We start from the raw sequence: 27,270 nt of genomic DNA on the forward strand, positions 1-27,270 counted from the left end.
TCTAATACCTGCTGTATCCATCTTACAGGGTTGTAACAGGATCAAATTGTATAATGTATGTGGGAATGTTTGTAAACTCAAGATTCTTACAAGTATAAATTCATATACTAATATTAAATGTCACCCCCAAGATTGACCTATGAGAACATTCACCTTACATCTTAATCTTAGTCCACTTTATCCCCAAATATGTTTAATCATGAAATACCTCAATATCTTCACCTGCAAGATGCAGAGTTGGGCTAAATTGTTTTCTGTAATACCCTATCTAACTCAAATATTGTAATATTCCCTGAAATGTCACATCAAGCTGCAAGGAAGACCTGAACTTGGTTTGGAAAGAAGACTGGGTTTCTGGGTGTGAAAACAGGGATATATAAGTAAATATTTTAATAATGTGCTTACTTAAGTATCTTTTCTCTATAACCCAATTTACCCAGCCCAGTAATTATTACAGCCTGGTGTTTATGCTAGTAAGGAAAAAAGTAAAAAAGCAGTTTTGTAGTCTTCAAAGAATATTAAGGTTTCTTTTAGGGCAAGGGACTATACAGAGCTTCAGTATGGAACATATTTAGTTCTAGGCATTAAAGTTTAATGGACTAGAGCTGCCTCATGTATCATAGACATCTCCAATGAAAGGATCCATTAATCAGTATAAAAATAACTGCTCATGAAAGTTCACACCTACATGCCTCTTGTTGAAATAATTCTGAATTTACCTCTGCAAAAGATAGCACTTATTAAAGGTTTTGGTGTGACAGGAATACTTGACTTTGCTTGAAATTTTGAAAAAAAGGAGAGAAAAGAGAGAAGGAACACACTTGTAGATTGAGTACCTGTACTCAGGGTAAGGCCTCTAATTTTGCCTTCGACCTCTTTTTTTCTCATCACCCTTGCTGACCCTTCCTCTTCTGTTTCCTAGTGTTCAATAATCATGTCCTGTGGGCTGCTTCCAATTGGCCTTTGAATATACTTGTTCTCTCTTTCAGTAATATAGTGTTGATTTAATAGGGAGGAGCTAATCAGAATCTCTGGGAATTTGGGAGAATGCAAATACTTGCTGTTTGAAAAAGCAAATTGAGTATTATAATTTCTTTGTTTTCACTTTAATTTTATTTATTTTAAAATAAAATACATGTAAACAGACAGTGAATGTTTATGTTTATCCAAAGAAGCAAAACTTTAAAAAGATCGAGAAACACACTATTGTAGAATCTTTCTGTGATCCTATCTCTCCTCAAGATACTGCCCAATCTTTATTCATTGCCTACGTTTTCCCAACTCCATTTACTTTCAATCCATTTTTACACTCTCTATTCCCACAAATTCACTAAACATTCCTTAAGGAGATATCTGACAATTTTCTAATTTCCACATCTAATGGCTAAAATAGAACCATATTTTGTCCAATGTCAACATGATTCTTCCTCCTTTGAATAATAGAATTATTCACCATAGAATTATAACTTCATTTATTTATTTATGCAACATGTATTTATTGATGAATATACACCAGGAATTATTCTATGCACTTAGATTAAGATGATAAGAAATTTAGATCTAATCTCTGCCTTGGTGGTGCTCACAGAAACAGGTCACAAGGGGGAAACTATGTATATGGTTTGGCTTGCATAATAGTTAAAACTAAAATTTTGAATTAATGGAAATTAAATATCAGGAAACTTCATAATTTCTGATTCTCTGAAATTTGGGGCAATACTGGGCTTACCTGCCTACATGGCAATGATTAGCTGGAGCTGAATGCTGACTGCTCCTTTACATGGAGCATAAATAAATTCTCTAATTTGCCACAGTCTCCACATGTCTTATGTCTCAAAAACACTGAGTCCAAGTGTTAGTCCCCATTTAACTTTGTCATATTATCTAACACCTTAATTCATTTATGTTACCTGTATCATTCCTACACATACTTAAGATTGTGACCCTTAAACTAGAGGAAGATGTAGAGAAGTAACCATGTAATGAAAGAGAATCATTCACAGTATGAGAAGGTGTACAGGGTGTTTATGAGAGTACATGGAAGGAGCACCTAATCCAGACTTGGGAGGGGTCAGGGAAGGTTCTCCAAGAAGTAGTGCTAATATAAGAATTGAAGGATAAATTAGTGTTTTCAATAACATCCTATCAAGTTTTTACTGAGAACATGTTAATTTAGAGATTATGAAATATTAGTTTACTAAGAAGAAATGTAAGTATAAAAATAAATCTTAATGTTTGATCTAATTTGTGGGTATAAATGTTTTCTGGTTCCTTAAATTAAAAATTTTAAGCAGTGTTTAAAAGTTGCAATTAACTGGAAGATTTAGTTAAGTATCAAAAAAGAAAAAAAACAGAAACAAAAACAAAAAGTAAGATTCTATTTTTGTGTGTGTGATTTTTGTTTCTTTTTCCAAGAATTTGTTTTTATTATCTTGACAAATTCCTACTTGGAGAAAATGCTCTCTTTAATCAGGAAACTTTATTTATTCAAATAAAAAGGTAACTTGGATTTTAAAAAGATATCAATTAATTTTGTCCTCTAAATTAATGGTTTTCAGCAGGGGGTGATTTTGTCCTCAAGAGGCAATGTCTGTAGACATTTTTGGTGTCACACTGGGGATGGGAGAAGTGGCTACCAGGATCTAGAGACTAGAGGCCAGGAATGCTGCTAAATATCTTACAATGCACAGGACAGCCCCCACAACATGGAATAATTCAATCCAAAATATCAGTAGTGCTGAGGCAGAGAAAATCTATGTAAGTAAAGGATTCAGAAAGTATGAAACACATGCATTGTGACCTGGATTTTAGGATAGTTGAAAAAAAATATCAATTTTGCAATCAAATATACGTGTTAAGGAAGAAAAAACAGAAAAAAAGATACAACAGTTTCCAGGCTATGGATCACCATGAATAGAAAACAGCTTTCTGTTAGGCATGGTTGTGTGGTAATAAGAACCTAGGTCTAGTGAGCCAAAAGACATAGGTTGAATTAAATTTTTCCCCCTTCCATGCCCTTTCCCTATGTAATAAATATTTAAATGACTTCTTCTGAATGATTGGAATGAGATCTTGCTATAAATCTGTAGGATGGAATAAATGACCATTCAACACCTGCTTTTATCATTTTTTTAAAGCATGAAATGCTTAAAAAAAAGTTGACTAATCAAATGCAATTTTTCATTCACTAGAGAAATTTCAAGTGGTTTGCCTATGTATTGAAGGAAGGGTATGTCTGAGGTTAATTAGACAGTCAGATATGTTTTTGTTCATTAACATTCTTGCTTATGATATTTGAAATTATGGAAATCTCAAATTTTTCCTCAAAATCTTATGTTTCATTTTAGGAGTTCAATTTAGATACGATTTAAAGAAATATGTCCCAAAGTGGAATGCCAATATGACAGATATCTTGTAAGAAAATTAATTAAGGTGCAAAAAGAAAATATCAGAAATTCTACTTATCTTTTTAATTTTATTTTATATATTTTATATACATTTTATTTTACTAATAGTTAACATGAAAATTTGTACTGGTGGTCTCAGTTCATGTATCAGTTAGTTATGTGTCATATACAATACCCAAAGTATGATAAATAAAACTTGTAATTCCAAATGGAGAGAAGTTGAGAGTTGCTTCTCACTTTTTTTTTCTTTAGCATTTAGTACATAAGGATGCATTATAGCTTATGTGAGCTAAATTTAGGGGATTTATAGATTTTAATATCTAATTTTAACTGAACTTATCTCTAAAAAATTGGCACATTATCTTTAAAAGATTCCTGTGAAAAAATCACAGAGGAAATGTATATCACTAATATAAGAAGGGAAGGAAAATGGCAGAGCTAGAATGCTGGCAATTTTCTTTCTAGTAATCTGAGCTTTTTGTAAGGCAAATTTCCAGGTAAAATTAATTACAATTTAATCATATTTGAAAACAAATTTGTCAAAATATTTTGATATTATCAAAAAGGATATATGAAGTATGGATTTATACCCACAAATTTTAATGCTGTCTGTCAGAGAGTGTATTTTTGCCTAGACCTATTTATTGATAATTTTGTTCATAATTATAATTTATGAACAAATATATGCTTTTGGGGAGCTAATTTTATATGGCATATGATAAAAAAATTTGGAATCCATTGATCTAAGTGTAGACTTCACTACTTTAATGTTTTTAGGATTACATATTCTCATCTCTTTAGAATGTAATAATCCAGAAGACACGATCCTTTTTGTTTGTTTTTCTGTATAAAATGGTTGAACATTAGGTGCGCCTGGGTGGTTCAGTCAGTTAAGCTTCCGACTCTTGGTTTTGGCTCAGATCATGATCTCAGGGTTGTGGGATAAGCCCCGTGTTGGACTATGTGCTCAGCATGGAGTCTGCTTGGGATTCTCTCTCCCCCTCTCCCTCCCCCTGTGCCCCACCCCCTGCTCATGGGCTGGCACGTGTGTGTACTCTTTCTCTCTCTCAAATAAATAAATAAATAAATAAATAAATAAATAAATAAATAACATCTTTAAAAAAAATGGCTGAACATTAGGTCTTCAATAAATGTTTGAAAGTTCAACAATGATAGTTAACTTTTATTGAGTACTTACTATGTGCTAGGTATTTTGCTATGTACTGCATATGGTTTGTCCTCTTTAAAACTATAAACCACTCAATGAAATATGTAATTCTATTTCCTCCATTTCAGAGACTGAGGGGAGAGTAATTTGTTTAAAGATGCACAGCTAGTAAGGCTCAGAACTGAGATATGGAATCAAATAGTCTAGCTTCTAAGCTGACAGTCTTTATGAAGGTATATTATATCAATCAATGTCAAGTATTGTTTGTGCTAATGTTTGGATACTCATTAATTTCTCAAGAATATTTATCAAGGATATTTTATAGGTCCTTATACACTGAGGAATTAAAGAAAAAAACTTACTCCCAATGCTACAAGTTCACAGAACAACATATGAAATATCTAAATAAATAATTATAAATATTATAATATAAAACAATGTGAATTTGTAATTGAAACCCAAAAGAGAATACAATAAAATCTGCTTGGGAGTTCAAGAAAGCTCGAGGAAGCTCAATTTATCTTGGTTTCAAATATGTAATAATCTCCTACTAGGAAAAGAAATAAAAATATATTTAAGCAGAAGAAATAATAAGAATAAAAACACTGAAGTGTGAAAAATGCTTGTCCTAAAGAATGAAATAATCTAGAACAATGCTTTTCAAACTTTAGTCTGTAAACCTGTCAGCTGGGATTAAAACAACAACAACAACAACAACAAAAACACACGTTCTTGTTGGTTAGGGGTGGGATAGGGAATGAGGCTCTGCATTTCTAAAACTCTCTCATTTGAGGCAGGTGCTGCTGGTCTTCTTACCACAATCTGAGTTGCAAGACTTGAACAATGATCCTTATCATTTAGCCTTAGACTGCTTACATCAAAATTGCCTAGGCTGTTTGTTAAAATTTTAGATTCCTAGCATATTCTATGTGTACCAAATTTGATTGAAGTGAGATGTGGAGAGAAATATCCATTCTAAACATGTAGTTACCATATAATTCTTATGCATATTAAATTTGAAAACCATTAGAGTTGGAAGAGCAGAGACTGTAGGAGTCTGAAAAGTGGTTCCAGCAAAATTGTGAATTAAGGGATTTTGAATCTCTTATTTAGAATTTGAATTTTATTATGCAGGTAATGGATAACAACAGTATTTTTTTTTTAGTTTTATTTTATTATGTTATGTTAATCACCATACATTACATCATTAGTTTTTGATGTAGTGTTCCATGATTCATTGTTTGCGTATAACACCCAGTGCTCCATTCAATACATGCCCTCTTTAATTCAATGACTTAGAACAGTAGTGTCATATATTTTGCTCCATTTTATGCATTTGACTTGTCAGTAAGGAAAATCTGTACAAGTTATTCAGTCATGCCCCCATCTATTTTTCGATTACTTCCAAAATGATGTGCTTAAGGTGCAAATCCTAGATTGCGCCTATTAGATATTTCATATGTTTGGAAGTAATCTAAAACCTAAAAATAGATGGGGGCATGACTGGATAACTTGTACAGATTTTCCTCACTGACAAGTCAAATACATAAAATGGAACAAAATATATGACACTTCTGTTCTAAGTCATTGAACAACATGAACAAAAGACTGTGATCTTTGGAAGAAGGGGAAGACACAAAGTAAGCCTCCACAATATTCCATGATTGTTCTGACTTTCTGCCTGAGATATTTCTCTGTCACAGAAGAGAAAGTGAAAGGGCAATCATAATGAGTTGACAATCAAGATTAAATTTCTGGGATTATAAAATGATGGTAATTTGTCAAGTAGGGTAACTGGAACAGAAGAAGAAGCTGCACAAAGAGAGGACTGCAGATATCTGCATTGAGATTCACTATAGATTTTTGAGTTGGGCTGCACAGAAACAGAGAAAAACTCTGTAGTAGATAAGCTCACCAATTTATGGCTGAAAAGTATATGGTAATGATGGAAGAGGTCATGTAGTAATAGGAAATTTTGGAGTTCCAGAAACCAGAATGGAGACTTTATTAAGTGATTTGGGTATTCAGGTAAGATATCAAAAATCCACATCTTAGGAGTAAGAACCATATTCAGGGGTAAGGACCACATCCTAGAGTAAGAGGTATGCTATTAGGCTAAGTCTGAAACTCAAATAGACCCACCCTAACAAAAAGTCAAATCAAGACTGACTGGGTGAAATGTAACTGCCTTCCAAAAAAAACAAAAACAAAATAAAACCCCACACCCTTTAAAGGAAGATGACATGATGATTTATTGTAACAAATAATACATAATGTCTAACATGCGATAAAAAATTAATAAAAATGTGAAAAAACTGGAAAATGTAATATGAAGTCAAGAGAAAAAACACTCAATAGAAATAAACACTGAGGTAATCCAGATGTTAGAAACAACAGATAAGGCATTTAAAACTGTCATTAATGATAGAATCAAGAATTTAAAGGGAAATATGGAAAAATAAAGGAACAGATGGGTAATCATAGAAGAGAAATTGAAATTATATTTTAACATCAAGGGAAATCCCAGAACTGAAAAGTATAGTATCTGAAATCAATAACTCTTAGCAGATTATCATCAGATGGGAGATGGCAAAGAAATCGTTTTTGAACTTGAATTCAAGTAATTAGAAATAATCAAAATTTAAGAACAGAGAGAAAGAAGATAGAAGAAAATGAACAGAGACTCAGTAACCTGTGAAAGATTACCAAACATTCTAACATATATATTTAAAAAAATAAAGGTCAAAATTTCTGAACTTGATGAAAGCATAAACTTACAGATTTAAGAAGCTCAATGGACTCTAAAAAGCATTGTCCAGAGAAAATCATACATAGGATTATTATAACCAATCTGCTGAAAATTAAAGATATTTTCTCTAAAAGATATGAAGTGTTTATTAGAAAAATTCTAACCATATATTGGAATTTATAACATGTATAGATATAATGTATATGGCAACAATAGTATAAAGAATGAAGAAAAAGTGGAACTATACTATGGATGGTTCTTACATTTAAAGTGAAGTAGACTGATGTTAATAGACAGTGCATGTGTTTATTGAGGATCCATAGTGTAATCACTAATCAGTTAACAAATAATGCATACAAGTTTTGCTACAAGAAAATGAAAAGGCAAGCCACAGACTGGGGAAAATTTTTCAAAATGTATATCCAACAAAGGACCCATATCCAAATACATAGAGATCTTTTCTTATAATTCAAGAAAACAATAAACCAAATTTAAAAATGGGATAAAGATTTGAACAGACACTACAGCAAAAAAAAAAAAAAAAAAAAAAAAAAAAAAAACAAAAAAAATTTTTAAAACACAATACAGAAAAAAAAAAAAAAAAAATGACAAATAAGCACACGAAAATTGATTCAACTTCATTAGTCACTAGAGATATGCACATCAATCATGAAATATTAATATACATTCAATAGAAAGGCTAAAATAAAAAATATTGACAAGTGTTGGCAAGAGTATATCACATAATCGCTAGAAACAAATACATTGCTGATGGAAATGGAAGATGATATAGCCAATTTGGTAAAGGGTTTGGCATTTCTTATAAAATAAACATGCACTTATGATACGACCCATCAATTCCATTCCTATGCATTGCCCAAGAGAAATAAAAACAAATGTTCAAACAAAGATCTGTACATGAATATTAATAGCAGCTTTATTTATAACAGCCAAAATATGGAAACAACCCATACGTCCATAACAAGTATATTGTTAAACAAATGGTACTATATCCATAGAAAGGAATATAGATTCACAATAAAATAAATGAATTACTGAACACACAATAGTATTATGATAACTGATAGAAACCATATATAAAAGAAAACATACTGAATGGATTGCATTTAGGTAAATTCTAGAAAGGGAAAAATTATACTAATAGAAAACACATAGTGGTTTCCAGAGGTCAGGGGGATAGAGGAGGAAATTGACTGCAAAAAAGGTACGAGGGAACTTTTTTATATGATAGAAAAGTCCTATATCATGACTGTGATGATAGTATACGACTATATACATTTTTAAAAGTCATCAAATTGTCCACTTAAAATTGTGAATTTTATTGTGCACAAATTATACCTCAATAAATCTAGCCCCTATTAAAAAAACTGAGCAAAAACAAAGCAATAACAAACAAAACAAGTAAGAGGAGTGCTAACCAGCATGCCAGGGTGTATGATTAAATGAGCTGCTGATGTGACCAATAAAAAGATGTGAAAATCAAATTATTCATTTTGTGAGTGGTAAGAAAAAATAAAGTTCACTTGCAATATTTATAAAAATCCAAATAAATATATATAAGTAACTGTTCTGTATGCACCAAAATATTAAAATCAAGAAAGGAAAGGAAATAAAGGCAAGGACATTTCTTTTAGATAAAAGAGATTCAGAGACAAGAAAACTAAAAATGAATGATTCTGGAATCAATCCTAAACAAGAAAAAAATAAACAGCTTTTCATAAATGACACTAATAAGATAACTAACCAAATTTGAATTTGGACTATAGATTAGATAATAGTATTGCATCAATATTAAATTTTCTGATTTTGATCATTGTATTGTGATGATGGAAGTGGATTTTCTTTTTCTTAGGCAGGTCAGGGAATGGATAATTAGAACTAGATTTAATGCAATGGTAGTATGAATGGCTACTTTATATTCTTTCTGTGTTTTAAAGGAAATTGTAAATTTAATTTGTTTTTGCCTTTGTTAAGGCATAGGTGGAATAATCATGCACTCAATTATAGCCTTTTCAAAATTTTTGCCTACCTTATGTCCTAAGACTCTAAATTTGTTTAAACTTGCTAAAAAACAAGCTAGTCCATATATCCCTCTGTAAAATATATGAAAACAGAAGAAATAGAGCAAAGGGAATTCTAAATATGGAAATTTAGTTTTGATAAACAGAAGTAGAAGAAATTCTGTAAAGAAATTGTAGCAGTAAATCATTCAGAATGCATTTCTATGGTTGTGTCATACTAAGTGTTAGGAAAACAAACTAATATAGAAAGGAATCTCCCAGTCAGATTCAGAATTCATAGTTTCACATACTGCCTTAACTCGCTTCCTATTCTTTGGAGCTCTTCTACTTTCACCTCCTGCTATTCAGCAGAAAAGCCAGCATCAGACACAGTTTCCAACATCCTGAATTCAGCCTCAATTCAAGTTTCATAGGATGATTAGGACAATTTAGCAAATAACTGACACTTTCTCCCAGAAAAAACAAAAAACAAAAAACAAAAAACAAAAACAAAAACAAAATAAAACTGACTAGGAATTGGCTGGGTGCAAAAAAGGATGAATATTAGAGCATTTGTACTATGAATCACAGGAATATGTGAATCTGAATTGTGGGAAAATATGGCTCTCTTCCCCTAACCGTGATAAACTCTAAAGTTTGGGGGAGGGACCGTAGTGTGAAGTGATCCTGATATGAGCAACAGCTGCCCCCACTCCCAAGTCCTGCACATACAAAACTGAAATAAAATCCTGTCACAGATTCACATGAAACTGAGAAAGAACAAAATATGCAATATAACAATGAGAGTCTGAGAGTATGAGCCAACTGCACTTGACAGTCACTATTCTGACATTCACTAGATAGCTAACTTTAACCTTCAGTTTCCTTTTCTATAAAATAAACCCTATTATGCATCTCACTAAGTTATATTAATAGTTAAAGAAATAATGTATATAAAACCTAGTATAATACTTAACTCATAAGTACAGAGTAAGTAAAAACTTATTATGATTAGAGAATGAACAATTTATATTTATTTTATATATTCTATAAATTTATATTTATGACAATCTCAAGGATCTATGCCAATACTGAGTATCCCAGTTTTTCAAACCCACTTTTATATTTACTTTCTGATCAGGTACTGAGATTAGTTGGGAAACAGGGACTGATGCAAGGAAATAAACTGAAGAAAAAGTAGGAAAAATAAAAGAAGGAAACTAAAGGGAACTCTAGAGGTATTTTTTTTAAGATTTTATTTATTTATTTGAGAGAGAGAGAGAATGTTGCATGAGTGCCTGTGTGTGGGGTGGGGGGGAGGGGCAGAGAGAGAGGGAGAGAGAGAATCTTAAACAGACTCCACACCCAGTGTGGAGCCCCATGCAGGGCTTGCTCTCACGATCCTAAGATCATGACCTGAGCCAAAATCAAGAGTCAGATGCTTAACCAATTGAGTCACCCAGGCGCCTCTAGAGATATTTTTAATTAAGGAAAATGTGCAGAAAAAGAAATGTAGCTTCAATGTCCTTCTTTCATCCTCAAAGGCAACCTCATTCTCTACTGCACAGAGGCAGCTTGGTCTCCTGGTGAGAAGCTCTGGCAAGGGGACCAGATGGCCAACTCCTAAATCCTGGCTAACCCACTGACTAACCATGTAATCTTGGGGACAATAATAGTATTCACTTACAGGTTTCTTGTGAGACTTAAATGAGTTAAACATGGTAAGTGTTACAAAGAGTATGTGTCTGGTATATAGATAATACCAGGTCAATATAGAGAAAGAGCTTCACGTAGTAATGTAATGCTCTGGTCACTCTGAATGTTTTTCATGATTACCAATTTGCCACACACACACATACACACACACACACACACAAAGAAGAAGAAGAAGAAGAGGAGGAGAGGAGGAAGAAGGGCAGCAGCAGTCTGAAGATGCACATCATCTTAAGTTGTAATACAGTATTATGGGAACAAAAATATTGTACCTTGTAAACTGCCAAGTGCAAGGCTGTAAATCCATTTCTTGTTAGTCGAGATGGGCGAAGCCCTTTTAACATAAGGGTTCTAATATGTGACTTGTTACCTTAAAGAGAAAAGTAAAAAAAGGTTAAATTATTGTGGGAGTAGACCAAGTGACTTTAAAATTTCTCTTTGATTTAATGATAAATTCACACTGATGTATGAAAATGTCGAGTTGTGGCACCTGAGTAGCTCAGGTGGCTCAGGCAGTTGAGTGTCTGACTCTCAGTTTTGGCTCAGGTCATGATCTCAAGGTCTTGGGATCACCAGCCTTGGGCTCTGTGCTTAGCACAGAGTCTGCTTATCTCCCTCCCCCTACCAACTCACTGGTGCTCTTGCTCTCTCTGTCTCTCAAATAAATAAATAAATAGGGGGAGGAGCAAGATGGTGGAGGAGTAAGAGACCTGGATTTCGTCTGCTCTCAGGAATTCAGCTGGATAGGGATCAAACCATTCTGAACACCTATGAACTCAACAGGAGATCGAAGAAAAGAATAGCAACAACTCTCTGAACAGAAAAGCGACCACTTTCTGGAAGGTAGGACGTGCAGAGAAGTGAATCCAAGGTGATATTCGGGGGGATAGACGGCAGGGGAGGGGGCCTCCGTGGGCCACTTCTGGCAAGTGATAGAGCCACGGAGCACAAAATTGGAACTTTGAGAAGTCGGCTCCGCTGAGGGACATCCCTCCAGTGACTAAGCGGGGAGTGGAACCCTCGCAGGACAGTGTGGTCTCAGGACCCTCAGAGTCACAGAAAGACCAGGGGTGCCTGAGTGCAGCAGAGCTCCCAGGTATCGGAGCAGGGAAGCCGGCTGCAGAGACGGAGCTGAGGCGCGGGCTCTGAGCTTGGGGTTGCCATAAACCATGATCCGCGGCACAGTCGGGCCACTGCTCCTCCAGCAGGGACCCAACAACCGGCAGATCCAGGGAGACTCACCTTCCTCCCCCGGGAGGAGCGGTGCGGGAGTGCACCGCAGGGATCTACTGGGTTTGGGGACTCCACACGGGGTCAGGTGCCAGAGATAAAAACCCGCGGTCACAGGCTGGGTGAGCACAGAGTGCGGCCGGAGACCAGGGAGACGGGAGTGACTGACTGCTTTTCTCTGGCGGTGCACTGAGGAGCCTGGCCCCGAGTTCTTGGCTCCTCCGGGGTGGAGATTGGGAGGCCACCATTTTCACTCTCCTCCTCCAAAGCTGTACAGAAAGCTAGCAGGGAACAAAAGCTACGAGAGCAAACCCGAGCAGATTACTCAGCCCGGACTGGCAAGGGCGGGGCAATTCCACCTCCAGCAAAGACATTTGGGAACCATGGCAACAGGCCCCTCCCCCAGAAGATCAGCGAGAACAGCCAGCCAAGACCAAGTTTACTGATCAATGAGAACGGCAGAACTCCAGCGCTAGGGGAATACTGCACATAGAATTCATGGCTTTTTTTTTACCATGATTCTTTAGTCTTTCAAAGTTAATTTTTTTTAACTGTCTTTTTTTTTTTTAATTTCTCTTTTTCCCTTTTTCAACCAACATCTTATCAATCCCTTTTTTAAAAGATATTTTTTATTTTTCATTTTTAGAGTCATATTCTATCCCTTCATAGTAGTTACCCTTATTTTTGGCATATATATATGTTGTACTCTCTTTAAAATTTTGGGATACAGTTTCTTCTAACAGATCAAAATATACCCTAAATCTCTAGTGTATGGCTTTGTTCTAGTCTCCTGCCTGATCACATTCTCTCCCTTTTTTTTCTTTTTTTTTTAAATCCTCTTCTTTCTTTTTTCAACCAACTTCTTATCTTATCAATTCCTTTTATAAAATCTTTTATAACTTTCATCTTTACAGTCATATTCCATCCCTTCATCATATTAACCCTTATTTTTGTACATATATAAGTTTTTCTTTCTTTAAAATTTTGGGAGGCACTTTCTTCTAACAGACCAAAATATGCCCAAAATCTAGTGTGTGGCACTGATCTATGCACCAGCCTGATCATATTTGATCATATTCTGTTTTGTTTTGTTATTGTTTTTATCTTTTTCTTCTTTTTTTTTTTCTTTCTTTCCCTTTCTTTCCCCCTGGTTTCAGGTCTTTTCTGATTTGTTTAGTGTATATTTTCTGGGAATGTTGTTACCCTGTTAGCATTTTGTTCTCTCATTAATCTATTCTCCCCTGGACAGAATGACAAGACGGAAAAAAACCACCTCAACAAAAAGAACAAGAGGCAGTACCAACAGCCAGGGACCTAATCAATACGGACATTAGTAAGATGTCGGAAATAGAGTTCAGAATGATGATTTTAAAGATACTATCTGGGCTTGAAAAAAGCATGGAAGTTATTAGAGAAACCCTTTCTGGAGAAATAAAAGAACTAAAATCTAATCAAGTCAAAATAAAAAAGGCTATTAATGAGGTGCAATCAAAAATGGAGGCGCTAACTGCTAGGATAAATGAGGCAGAAGAGAGAATCAGTGATATAGAAGACCAAATGCTGGAAAATAAAGAAGCTGAGAAAAAGAGAGATAAAGACTACTGGATCACGACGGCAGAATTCGAGAGATAAGTGATACCATAAGATGAAACAACATTAGAATAATTGGGATCCTAGAAGACGAAGAAAGAGAGAGAGGGGCAGAAAGTATATTGGAGGAAATTATAGCAGAGAACTTCCCTAATTCAGGGAAGGAAACAGGCATCAAAATCCAGGAGGCACAGAGAACCCCTCTCAAAATCAATAAAAATAGGTCAACACCCCAACATCTAATAGTAAAACTTACGAGTCTCAGAGAAAAGAGAAAATCCTGAAAGCAGCTCGGGAGAAGAGATATGTAACCTACAATGGTAGAAACATTAGATTGGCAACAGACCTATCCACAGAGACCTGGCAGGCCAGAAAGGACAAGCATGATATATTCAGAGCACTAAATGACAAAAATATGCAGCCAAGAATACTATATCCAGCTAGGCTGTCATTGAAAATAGAAGGAGAGATAAAAAGTTTCCAGGACAAACAAAAACTAAAGGAATTTGCAAACACGAAACCAGCCCTACGAGAAATATTGAAAGGGGTCCTCTAAGCAAAGAGAGAGCCTAAAAGCAACATAGCCCAGAAAGGAACACAGACAATATACAGTAACAGTCACCTTATAGGCAATACAATGGCACTAAATTCATATCTTTCAATAGTTACCCTGAATGTAAATGGGCTAAATGCCCCAATCAAAAGACACAGGCTATCAGATTGGATAAAAAAACAAGACCCATCAATATGCTGTCTGCAAGAGACTCATTTTAGACCCAAAGACACCCCCAGAATGAAAGTGAGGTGGTGGAAAACCATTTACCATGGTAATGGACACCAGAAGAAAGCTGGGGTGGCAATCCTTGTATCAGACAAATTAGATTTTAAACCAGAGACTGTAATAAGAGATGAGGAAGGACACTATATCCTACTAAAGGGTCTATCCAACAAGAAGATCTAACAATTATAAATATCTATTCCCCTAGCATGGGAGCAGCCAATTATATAAGCCAATTAATACAGAAGCAAAGAAACACATCAACAAACAATAACAGTGGGGGACTTTAACACCCCCCTCACTGAAATGGACAGATCATCTAAGCAAAAGATCAACAAGGAAATAAAGAGTTTAAATGACACACTGGACCAAATGGACTTCACAGACATATTCAGAATATTCCATCCCAAAGCAACAGAATACACATTCTTCTCTAGTGCCCATGGAACGTTCTCCAGAATAGATCACATCCTAGGTCACAAATCAGGTCTCAACCAGTACCAAAAGATTGGGATCATTCCCTGCCTATTTTCAGACCACAATGCTTTGAAACTAGAACTCAATCACAAGAGGAAAGTCGGAAAGAACTCAAATACATGGAGGCTAAAGAGCATTCTACCAAAGAATGAATGGGTCAACCAGGAAATTAAAGAAGCATTAAAAAAATTCATGGAAACAAATAAAAAGAAAACACAGCTGTTCAAAATCTTTGGGATGCAGCAAAGTCGGTCCTAAGAAGAAAGTTTATAGCAATACAAGCCTTTCTCAAGAAACAAAAAAGGTCTCAAATACACAACCTAACCCTACACCTAAAGGAGCTGGAGAAAGAACAGCAAATAAAGCCTAAACCCAGCAGGAGAAGAGAAATAATAAAGATCAGAGCAGAAACCAATGAAATAGAAACCAAAAGAACAGTAGAACAGATCAACAAAACTAGGAGCTGGTTCTTTGAAAGAATTAATAAGATTGATAAACCCCTGGCCCGACTTACCAAACAGAAAAGAGAAATGACCCAAATAAATAAAATCATGAAGGAAAGAGGAGAGATCACAACCAACATCAAAGAAATACAAACAATTATAAGAACATATTATGAGCAAATCTATACCAGCAAATTAGATAATCTGGAAGAAATGGATGCATTCCTAGAGATGTATCAACTACCAAAACTGAACCAGGAAGAAATAGAAAACCTGAACAGACCTATAACCACTAAGGAAATTGAAGCAGTCATCAAAAATCTCCCAAAAAACAAGAGCCCAGGGCCAGATAGCTTCCCAGGGGAATTCTATCAAACATTTAAAGAAGAATTCATACCTATTCTTCTGAAACTGTTCCAAAAATAGAAATGGAAGCAAAACTTCCAAATCGGTTTTATGAGGCCACCATTAGCTTGATCCCCAACCAGACAAAGACCCCATCAAAAAGGAGAATTACAGACCAATATCCTTGATGAACATGGATGCAAAAATTCTCACCAAAATACTAGCCAATAGGATACAACAGTACATTAAAAGGATTACTCACCAACCAAGTGGGATTTATCCCTGGGATGCAAGTTTGGTTCAACATCCGCAAATCAATCAATGCGATACAATACATTAATAAAAGAAAGAACAAGAACCATATGATCCTCTCAATAGATGCAGAAAAAGCACTTGACAAAGTACAGCATCCTTTCTTGATCAAAACTCTTCAGAGTATAGGGATAGAGGGTACATACCTCAATATCATAAAAGCCATCTATGAAAAACCCACAGTGAATATCATTCTCAATGGGGAAAAACTGAGAGCTTTCCCCCTAAGGTCAGGAACACGGCAGGGATGTCCACTATCACCACTGCTATTCAACATAGTATTAGAAGTTCTAGCCACAGCAATCAGACAACAAAAAGAAACAAAAGGCATCCAAATCGGCAAAGAAGAAGTCAAACTCTCACTCTTTGCAGATGATATGATACTTTATGTGGAAAACCCAAAAGTTTCCACCCCAAAACTGCTAGAACTCATACAGGAATTCAGTAAAGTGGGAGGATATAAAATCAATGCACAGAAATCAGTGGCATTCCCATACACCAACAACAAGACAGAAGAAAGAGAAATTAAGGAGTTGGTCCCATTTACAATTGCACCCAAAACCATAAGATACCTAGGAATAAATCTAACCAAAGAGGCAAAGGATCTGTACTCAGAGAACTATAAAATACTCATGAAAGAAATTGAGGAAGACACAAAGAAATGGAAAAACGTTCCATGCTCATGGATTGGAAGAACAAATACTGTGAAGATGTCAATGCTACCTAGAGCAATCTACACATTCAATGCAATCCCCATCAAAATACCATCCACCTTTTTCAAAGAAATGGAACAAATAATCCTAAAATTTGTATGGAACCAGAAAAGACCCCGAATAGCCAGAGGAATGTTGAAAAAGAAAAGCAAAGCTGGTGGCATCACAATTCTGGACTTCAAGCTCTATTACAAAGCTGTCATCATCAAGATAGTATGGTACTGGCAGAAAAACAGACACATAGATCAATGGAACAGAATAGAGAGCCCAGAAATGGACCCTCAACTCTATGGTCAACTAATCTTCGACAAAGCAGGAAAGAATGTTCAATGGAAAAAAGACAGTCTCTTCAACAAATGGTGTTGGGAAAATTGGACAGCCACATGCAGAAGAATGAAACTGGACCATTTCCTTACACCACACACAAAAATAGACTCCAAATGGTTGAAAGACCTAAATGTGAGACAGGAGTCCATCAAAATCCTAAAGGAGAACATAGGCAGCAACCTCTTCAACCTCAGCTGCAGCAACTTCTTCCTAGAAACATCGCCAAAGACAAGGGAAGCAGGGGCAAAAATGAACTATTGGGACCTCATCAAGATAAAAAGCTTTTGCACGGCAAAAGAAACAGTCAACAAACCCAAAAGACAACCGACAGAATGGGAGAAGATATTTGCAAATGACATATCAGATAAAGGGCTAGTATCCAAAATCTATAATGAACTTCTTAAACTCAACATCCAAAGAACAAAGAATCCAATCAAGAAATGGGCAGAAGACATGAACAGACATTTTTCCAAAGAAGACATCCAAATGGTCAACAGACACATGAAAAAGTGCTCAACATCGCTTGGCATCAGGGAAATCCAAATCAAAATCTCAATGAGGTATCACCTCACACCAGTCAGAATGGCTAAAATTAACAAGTCAGGAAATGACAGATGTTGGCGGGGATGCAGAGAAAGGGGAACCCTCCTACACTGTTGGTGGGAATGCAACCTGGTGCAGCCACTCTGGAAAACAGTATCGAGGTTCCTCAAAAAGTTGAAAATAGAGCTACCATACGATCCAGCAATTGCACTACTGGGTATTTACCCCAAAGATACAAAAGTAGGGATCAGAAAGGGTACGTGCACCCGATGTTTATAGCAGCAATGTCCACAATAGCCAAACTATGGAAAGAGCCAAGATGTCCATTGACAGATGAATGGGTAAAGAAGATGTGGTGTATATATGTGTGTATATATACACACACACACACACACACACACACACACACACACACACACACACACAATGGAATATTATGCAGCCATCAAAAGGAATGAGATCTTGCCATTTGCAACAACGTGGATGGAACTGGAGGGTGTTATGCTGAGCGAAATAAGTCAATCAGAGAAAGACATGTATCATATGACCTCACTGATATGAGGAATTCTTAATCTCAGGAAACAAACTGAGGGTTGTTGGAGTGGTGGGGGGTGCGAGGGATGAGGTGGCTGGGTGATAGACATTGGGGAGGGTATGTGCTATGGTGAGCGCTGTGAACTGTGCAAGACTGTTGAATCACAGATCTGTACCTCTGAAACAAATAATACAATATATGTTAAAAAAAGAAGAAGATAGCAGGAGGGGAAGAATGAAGGGGGGGAAATCGGAGGGGGAGAAGAACCATGAGAGACGATGGACTCTGAAAAAGAAACTGAGGGTTCTAGAGGGGAGGGGGGTGGGAGGATGGGTTAGCCTGGTGATGGGTATTAAAGAGGGCACGTTCTGCATGGAGCACTGGGTGTTATACGCAAACAATGAATCATGGAATACTACATCAAAAACTAATGATGTAATGTATGGTGATTAACATAACAATAAAAAAGGAAAAAAAATCAATATTTTTAAAAAAAAATGTCAGACTGCTGTTCTGCGGGCCATTTGTAAAGTCTTCTATTAATTGACAGCCATCCTTAGTAATGAACATTTCTATTACACTTACAGAACTTTGTATCAGTGCTGTTTATTTAAATCATTTGTGTTACAATTTTTTCTGTAGTACTCTCATCAGTTGGTTTTAAAACATAAAAACATGAAAATTCATTTAATAAACAGTGAAAAAGCTTAGATAAAAATCTAGTTGTACAGGATTCCTCAGAACATCATTAGCAGTAAAGCTTATTTATTTAGATCAGAGAAATCTGGAAGAAATAACTAAGGTTGGGAAAGCATGTTTAAATTTAGAAGATCTGTTAAGTAGAGTCTGTTTAGTTTGTTCTGGGAGGAATGCTTAAGGAATATGATTAGAGTCAATATTTCTGCATTAGTGTTTTTTATTTAAAACCTGAGTTCAATGAATACTAGTTTGTATTAACAAAGTAAATATTAATCATTCATTAATTTAAAAATATATTATCTACTATATGCCAGTGCTTGGGATACATTAATGAACAAAACTGAACAAAATACGAGCCAAATTAAACTCTAAATCTTCACTTTGATCAATCTTCACTTTGAGATTTTATCTTTGGCATTTATCTTACCTTACACATATTTTACTGCAGATTGTAAAGTGATTGCCTGATGATATTTTAGGGAATGCTTTAAGTGCTTCTGAATTTAACCTAATCCCTGACTGGCATGGCTAATACTGAATTTTTTTGCTTTAATTTCCAAGCAAATTAAGTGACTTGGTTCAGGGTAGGAACACAATGAAACTTAAATTCAGAGCTAAATCATTTGGAACATCTGCCTGGTAGTTACTGCTTCAACTGAAGGTTATCAGGGTTGTAGGGACAAAGCAAAAAAGAAAATTGAGCATGAATAGAATTCTCTTGTAGACTATTAAGCAGCTCAAATCATTGACCATATATACATACAACTAGTTTGTAAAGTATCGAGTTTCAAGCACTCACCTCCACAAATACAACATAGATGAAGTAGAGACAGCCCATTTTCTGTGCGGTAATTTAAGTTGACTTTATTGAAGGCATCATCAGAGCTGAAAAAAAAAGTTTTTCAGATGACTAAAAATTTCACCTTTTAGTTTACTATTTTTCACTTGAAAACTTATGAAAGGGAAACCTGTTACTATAAATTCAGAAGTATGTCTTTTCTAGGATTTTGTGTCATCTAGAAAAAGAATTTTGAATATGCATCCATATGAAGAATACTTAAAATCAAGAGGAAATAATATGAAAGTTAGAGAGACAAGTTTAAATTAAGGACTGTTAAGCAGTTTTGTGTTCTATGTATAATTTGAACTTTTCAAGGAAACTTTATGAATTAAAATTTTTGTATAAGAGAAATAACAGACATTTGAAAGTAAACTCATTCACATTCAAAATTTCTCATTGTATTTATGGAGAAAGTCAAGAAATTCCCTCCAAAAAGGAAAAAAAAAAAGTAGCATTTGATAAGAGATTGGAGAGAGGAATATAATCCCGATGTTTTACAGATTCTGCCTGAAGCAAAGTTTCCTTGTACTCTGACAGGGTCAGATTTCACAGATAAAGGAGGTCTAAACTCTGATTGGTACTATGATACAATCCCTGGAGAGGAGTAGTGTTAGTGATTCAATTAGTAAAATCCTTGCCTTTGTCTGAACAGAGAGCATTGTGCCAGGAGGGCCCTAGACAGCCAAAGGTAGTCTTGGAAAAGGAATGTAAAGCTAAAATTCTTGACCTCTTGAAGTCGTTGGTACTCCCAGGGCATTTTTCGGTAGAAATGAGATCATATCCTTGGCCTCCCAGGTCAATTTCAAGCGGCTTCCTGCCTATTTAAATCTCCAGCAGCTTTAGTGAGATAGCATCGTCTTTGGTGAGTGAGCCTTCCATATCATTTGTAAAGTACTTACACTTGAAAGGTTCTATAAATTCAGGACATTATCATCAAGGCACCCAGTTAAGCACTTCAAAAGCTACTGGAATATTTAAAATAGAAAAGAAAAGGTGCTATTTCCAGGGTGCTGCTAAAAAGAGAAAATCTCTAAATCTAGAGACATTGAAGGATCTCAGTGAAAACTTTAATTAGCAATGGCAAGCCCAGTGGTTTGTTTTCATAGAATATTCTAGAACATCCCCATCCTCATAACCTTCTTGCTTTGCATGTTCAACTTCCCAGCTGCAAAGTTCACAGACATGCTTATTCATATTGAGAAATATACCTCAACTTGCTTTGGAATGCTGTATGTAGAAGTACAATAAACTCAGAGTCATCTTTACAAATGTTAATAATAGAGCAAGGAGACAAGGATTTCGGGAAAAAATAGCTAAGAGTTTAACTCACTCCTATCTGTGCTTTCCCCCAGTTCAATGAATGATGCCAAAAAAATATTTCTGATGAAAATACTACTGTTTTAAATATCTATTTAAAATGAACCTAATTGTAAATGGTATTCCTATTTTATGGTATGTGCAGGAACTTCACAAAATAACATGGTTCTTGGAAATGTGTGGCCTTTGCCTGAGCCAGGCTTCTAAACTCTTAAAGCCAATTGTATTATAGATGTCTTGCAGAAATTAAACTTAATAGGTAGTACTAAACAAAGTGCACTCAGCAGCCCAGACTTACAAGTGCATTCACAGAGGTCTTCTCTGTGGTTATGATTTCAAATAGTACAGGTTTTCTGAAGAGCTGAACTCTGCTTTTAAACCTAAGTGGATGGGGTTTTTCTCTTAAAGTTTGTAGGAAATCAGTGTCCATAAATAAAAAGGGAAAGGAAACTGACTAACCATTGAAGATGTTGATTGACAATGATTTAGAAACTCTGAGCTGCATTGGCTTTTCTTTCCTGGTCCTTCCATTATCCAGCAATGAAAACACACAATAAGATCAAAAGACAGAAAACAAAGTATTGGGTGGGGAAGGAAAGGGAAGCCTTCTGTTAAATGTAAAGAAATATATAACCTTCAGCCTAAAAGAAGAACAGGGAAGGAAGTATCTTTTGAGCTAACTATAATGAACTTAATGGCAAACGCAGAAAGAAGAAAAGGCTTGGGAGCTCCTCTGTAGCAATAAACCCTTGAGAAAATTAGTTTTTCAATGTATTTCTAATATTATACAGCAATATTTGCCATGTTTTGATGTTTTAAAAGTGGAAAATCATTTCAGCAGTGTAGGTAATCCTTAAAAGCTTGGGCCTTGTATCTACGCGAGGATTGAAATCCTATCCTGCTTCTGCCTTTTAAGTAGTTTTTTTTCTCCCCTCCAATTTGGACAAGTTATTAAACCTCTTCAAGCTGTAATTTCTTCAGTTATGAAATGATTAAAATAATGCATAGAGATTGTATTGTTGTGAAGAATACATGAGGTTAGGGCTTACTGTATTACCTAGCACATATGTTATCAATAAATCGTTATTTTATTATTATAACTATTGTTAACAAGGTCACTGAGTGTACAACTTCCCCTGCATAGTCTAAATCTTGGGAGAATTTTAGCACAATTTTCAAACCAAGTTTGACCTTCTTCAATCTCTCACATTTGATAACCTGTAAAATTTCCTGATTTTGAGTATTCTATAGATGTATTTTATGCTCATGGTGGCTCTCATTCAGGCTCCTAGAAAATGTCTGACCTTGTCTTCACATGCTTTTAAAAAGACTACCAACTTGGATGTTGTGACACCTAGCACCTGTCAGTGACTGAGAGCAACTACTAGAATCACAATTTTGTAATGTAAGTCCAGGGGCATCATGGGAAGGCTATTTTCAACACTGTAGATATTAACTTAACAAAGGAGGAAAAAAGAGGGGATCTTAAAAATCCAAAGCGGGGGAACAGTTGCACTGAAAGGTTTTATGAGAAGATAGACTCAATTGCTTTCTTATTCCATGATCTAACTTTGATGATGCATTCAATCAGTCTGGCGCAACACCTACTAAACACCAACTTTGTGCTCCACCTCTGTTCTTAAAAATCATCTTACCATGTTCTCAACAGTCTACTTGATATAAAACTACTCACTGTGTCCTGGATCCTTTAAGTGCATTAGTCCTGGAAAAATGCATGCTAGATAGAATTCTGCAATTGACCTCAGCATTAGTCCTGATCTCTAATGCCCCGATCAGCTTTGCAAAGAAAGTAAACACTGAATAAACAGAAAATATAAGATGATAAAGTTTATGGCTTTATTTAAAATAAGAATAACCCTAAATGAATAACTATTGTTTAGATAAGTAAAATTGAAAGCATGAATTATATTAGTGACTTTTTGTTCAACAATCAATTCTTAACTCACTGAATCTTAAAGTAGACTTGACCATTCATGTGTGACTCGATATACAGTCCTAAAGAGCTCCTTGCTCAAAACAATGCTATTGTCTGTTGTTTTTGTTCTTCTCTTGAATTATATCCTCCTTGAACTCATGCAACTTCTATTAATGGCAACAAAATGAATCAACTGAGAATAGGATCCCACAATATTTGGCAGTCAAGTGCAATTTTAATAGTACAATTTTTATCTTAACTTTAGTAACTGGAATGTAATTTTTTTAATAAGAGTTACTTTGGGGCTATATTTGAATCCTAATTCTTACTTCCCATTAACTTCTAGTCAAATCTTTCTGTTTTGAAACATGTAATTAAAATATTCAAGGTTTTAATGCAATCATTCCTAGGAGAGATATTTCATATTCTCTTCTTTTGCCTCTTCTAAAGGAACTGTGTATGTCAAATTCCCTGTCAATTGAACATCACTTATGTATTCTAATACCCTAAGCTCAATTTATTTTTTAATTACCCCTTACATTTTTCATCACCTGCCATGCCATACTGTAACTTAACATATCCTAATGAGTTCATAGTGCTTGCTGAGGTATGGATGAAGTTCCTAATTAAAATGAAGTCACTATTATGAATATATTTCTAACAGTAAATTCTGTCTTTAATCATTAAAAATGGTAGTCCTGTACCCAAAGGTTACTTTCTTTCTTGTAGCATAATGAACTCTTTTCTTAGCCTTTATCTTTTATACAGAAAAGTATGCAGTTTTGTGATCCAATTAAATTTCTTTCTCATGACCTCATCCTTTCAAGAAAATATCTGACATGACCACAAATGGAAACTAATAAAAATGTAACATTTGAACAGTTGGCCAAAAATAACATACCAATGTCCAAAATATTCTGATAGGTAGATGCATTTTTTAAATTAATTCATTTGCTGAAATTTAGGGAAAGACCAAGAAGGTAGAAAGAAGAAAAGGATTTGCTTTAGATCATCTAGTTTCCTAAATTGCTAATTTAGTTTCAAATGGTTGATTGTAAATTCTTTTTTTGTTTGTTTGTTTTATTTAACTTCAAGTTAGTTAACATACAGTGTATTATTAATTTCAGGAGTAGAATTTTGTGATTCATCAGTTGCATATAACACCCAGGTCTCATTACATCAAGTGTCCTTCTTAATGCCCACCACCCAATTACCCCATTCCCCCACCCACCTCTGCTCCAGCAATCGTCAGTTTGTTCTCTATAGTTGAGTCTCTTATTGTTTGTCTCCCTGTTTTTATCTTATTTTATTTTCCTTCCCTTCACCTTTGTTCATCTCTTTTGTTTCTTAAATTCCACATACGAGTGAAATCATTTGGTATTTGTCTCTCTGACATTTCGCTTAGCATAATACATTCTAGTTCCATCCACAGCATTGCAAATGGCAAGATTTCATTATTTTTTATGGCTGAGTAACATATCCATTCATCAATCAATGGACACCTGGGCTCTTTCCATATTTTGGCTATTGTGGAAAGTGGTGCTATAAACATTGGGGTGCATGTGCCCCTTCGAATCACTGTTTTTGTATCCTTTGGCTAAATACCTAGTAGTGCAATTGCTGGTTATAGGGTAGCTCTCTTTTTAACTTCTTGAGGAACCTCCATATTGTTTTCCAGAGTGGCTGCACCAGTTGCATTCCCACCAACAGTGTAGGAGGGTTTCCCTTTCTCTGCATCCTTACCAACATCTGTTGTTTCCCAAGTTGTTAATTTTAGCCATTCTGACTGGTGTGAGGTGGTATCCCATAGGGGTTTTGATTTGTATTTCCTGATGATAAGTGTTGTTGAACATTTTTTTTATGTGTCTGTTAGCCATTTGTATGTATTCTTTGGAGAAATGTCTGTTCATATCTTCTACCCATTTCTTGACAGGATTTTTTATTTTTGGGTATTGAGTTTGACAAGTTCATTATAGATTTTGGATAGTAACCCTTTATTTAATATGTCATTTACAAATATCTTCTCCCCTTCCATTGGCTGCCTTTTAGTTTTGTTCATTGTTTCCTTTGCTGTGCAAAAGCTTTTTCTCCTGATGAAGTCCCAATAGTTCTTTTTTGTTTGTTTGTTTGTTTCACTTGCCTCCTGAGACGTGTCTAGAAAGAAGTTCCTGTGGCCAAGATCAAAGAAGTTGCTGCCTATGTTCTCCTCTAGGATTTTGATAGATTCTTGCCTTAAATTTAAGTCTTTCATCCATTTTGAATTTATTTTTTTGTGTGGTGTAAGAAAGTGGTCCAGTTTCATTCTTCTGCATGTGGCTGTCCAGTTTTTCCAACACCATTTGTTGAAGACACTGTCTTTTTCCTACTGGATATTCTTTCCTGTTTTGTCGAAGATTAGTTGACCAGAGTTGAGAGTCAATTTCTGGGTTCTCTATTCTGTTCCATTGACAAATGTGCCTGTTTTGTGCCAGTACCATACTGTCTTGATGATTACAGCTGTAAAATACAGCTTGAAGACCAGAATTGTGATGCCTCCAGCTTTGGTTTTCTTTTTCAACATTACTTTGGTTATTTGGAGTCTTTTCTGGTTCTGTACAAATTTTAGAATTCTTTGTTCTAACTTTGGTTATTTGGGGTCTTTTCTGGTTCTGTACAAATTTTAGAATTTTTCGTTCTAGCTCTGTGAAAAATGCTGGTGTTATTTTGATAGGGATTGCATTGAATATGTAGATTACTTTGCGTAGAATAGACATTTTAAGAATATTTGTTCTTCCAATCCATGAGCATGGAGTGTTTTTCCATTTCTTTGTTTCTTCCTCAATTTCTTTCATAACAGTTCTATAGTTTTCAGCATACAGATCTTTTACATCTTTGGTTAGGTTTGTTCCTAGGTATCTTATGGTTTTTGGTGCAATAGTAAATGGGATCAATTCATTGATTTCTCTTTCTGCTGCTTCATTGTTGGTGTATAGAAATGCAAAGGACTTCTGTGTGTTGATTTTATATCCTGCGACTTTGCTGAATTCCTGTATATGTTCTAGCAATTTTTTGTTGGAGTCTTTTGCATTTTCCACAGAGAGTATCATGTTGTCTGTGAAGAGTCAAAGTTTGACTTCTACTTTACTGATTTCGATGCCTTTTATTTCTTTTTTGTTGTCTGATTGCTGAGGTGAGGATTTCCAGTACTATGTTGAACAACAGTGGTGAGAGTGGATATCCCTGTTGTTTTCCTGACTTTAGGGGAAAAGCTCTCAATTTTCCCCCATTGAGATAATATTAGCTATGGGTCTTTCATGTATGGTCTTTAGGATGTTGAGGTATGTTCCTTCTATCCTTACTTTGTTGAGGGTTTTTATCAAGAAAGGATGCTGTGTTTTGTCAAATGCTTTTTCTGCATCTATTGAGAGGATCATATGGTTCTTATCCTTTCTTTTTTTTAACGTGGTGTATCACACTGATTGATTTGTGGATGTTGAACCACCCTTGCAGCCTTTGAATAAATCCTTCTTGTTCATGGTGAATAATCCTTTTAATGTACTGTTGGATCCGATTAGCTAGTATCTTGTTGAGAATTTTTGCATCTGTGTTCATCAGGGATGTTGGTCTGTAATTCTCCTTGTTAGGTCTTTACCTAGTTTTGGAATCAAGGTAATTCTGGCCTCATAAAATGAGTTTGGAAGTTTTCCTTCCATTTCTATTTTTTGGAAATTTCAGAAGAATAGGTATTAATTCTTTAAATGTCTGGTAGAATTCCCCTGGGAAGCCATCTGGCCCTGGACTTTTGTTTGTTGGGAGATCTTTGATTATTGACTCAATTTCTTTGCTGGTTATGGGTCTGTTCAGATTTTCTATTTCTTCCTGTTTCCGTTTTGGTAGCTTATATGTTTCTAGGAATTTATCCATTTCTTCCAGAGTGCCTAATTTGTTTGCCTATAAATGCTCATAATATTCTCTTATAATTGTTTGTATTTCTTCAGTGTTTGCTGTGATCTCTCCTCTTTCATTCATGATTTTATTTATTTGGTTCCATTCTCTTTTCTCTTTGATAAGTCTGGATAGGGATTTAGCAATCTTCTTAATTCTTTAATGAACTGGCTCCTAGTTTCATTGATCTGTCCTACTGTTT

General features: G+C 35.3%; 1 protein-coding gene across 1 annotated transcript in view; it reads right to left on the minus strand.

The window, feature by feature from the left end:
* LOC116645655 (serine/threonine-protein kinase TNNI3K) overlaps nucleotides 1-27,270 on the minus strand; it is a 322,413-nt gene that overhangs the window by 264,685 nt on the left and 30,458 nt on the right. The window contains exons 5-6 of the mRNA XM_032426036.1: nucleotides 19,850-19,935; nucleotides 11,331-11,428 (exon numbers count right to left, since the gene is read on the minus strand). Of these exons, the coding sequence (XP_032281927.1) occupies nucleotides 11,331-11,428; nucleotides 19,850-19,935 (184 nt within the window). The remainder of the gene's footprint in view (nucleotides 1-11,330; nucleotides 11,429-19,849; nucleotides 19,936-27,270) is intronic.

Source organism: Phoca vitulina, unplaced genomic scaffold (assembly GCF_004348235.1).
Source record: "Phoca vitulina isolate PV1807 unplaced genomic scaffold, GSC_HSeal_1.0 scaffold2, whole genome shotgun sequence".
Classification (NCBI taxonomy): domain Eukaryota; kingdom Metazoa; phylum Chordata; class Mammalia; order Carnivora; family Phocidae; genus Phoca; species Phoca vitulina.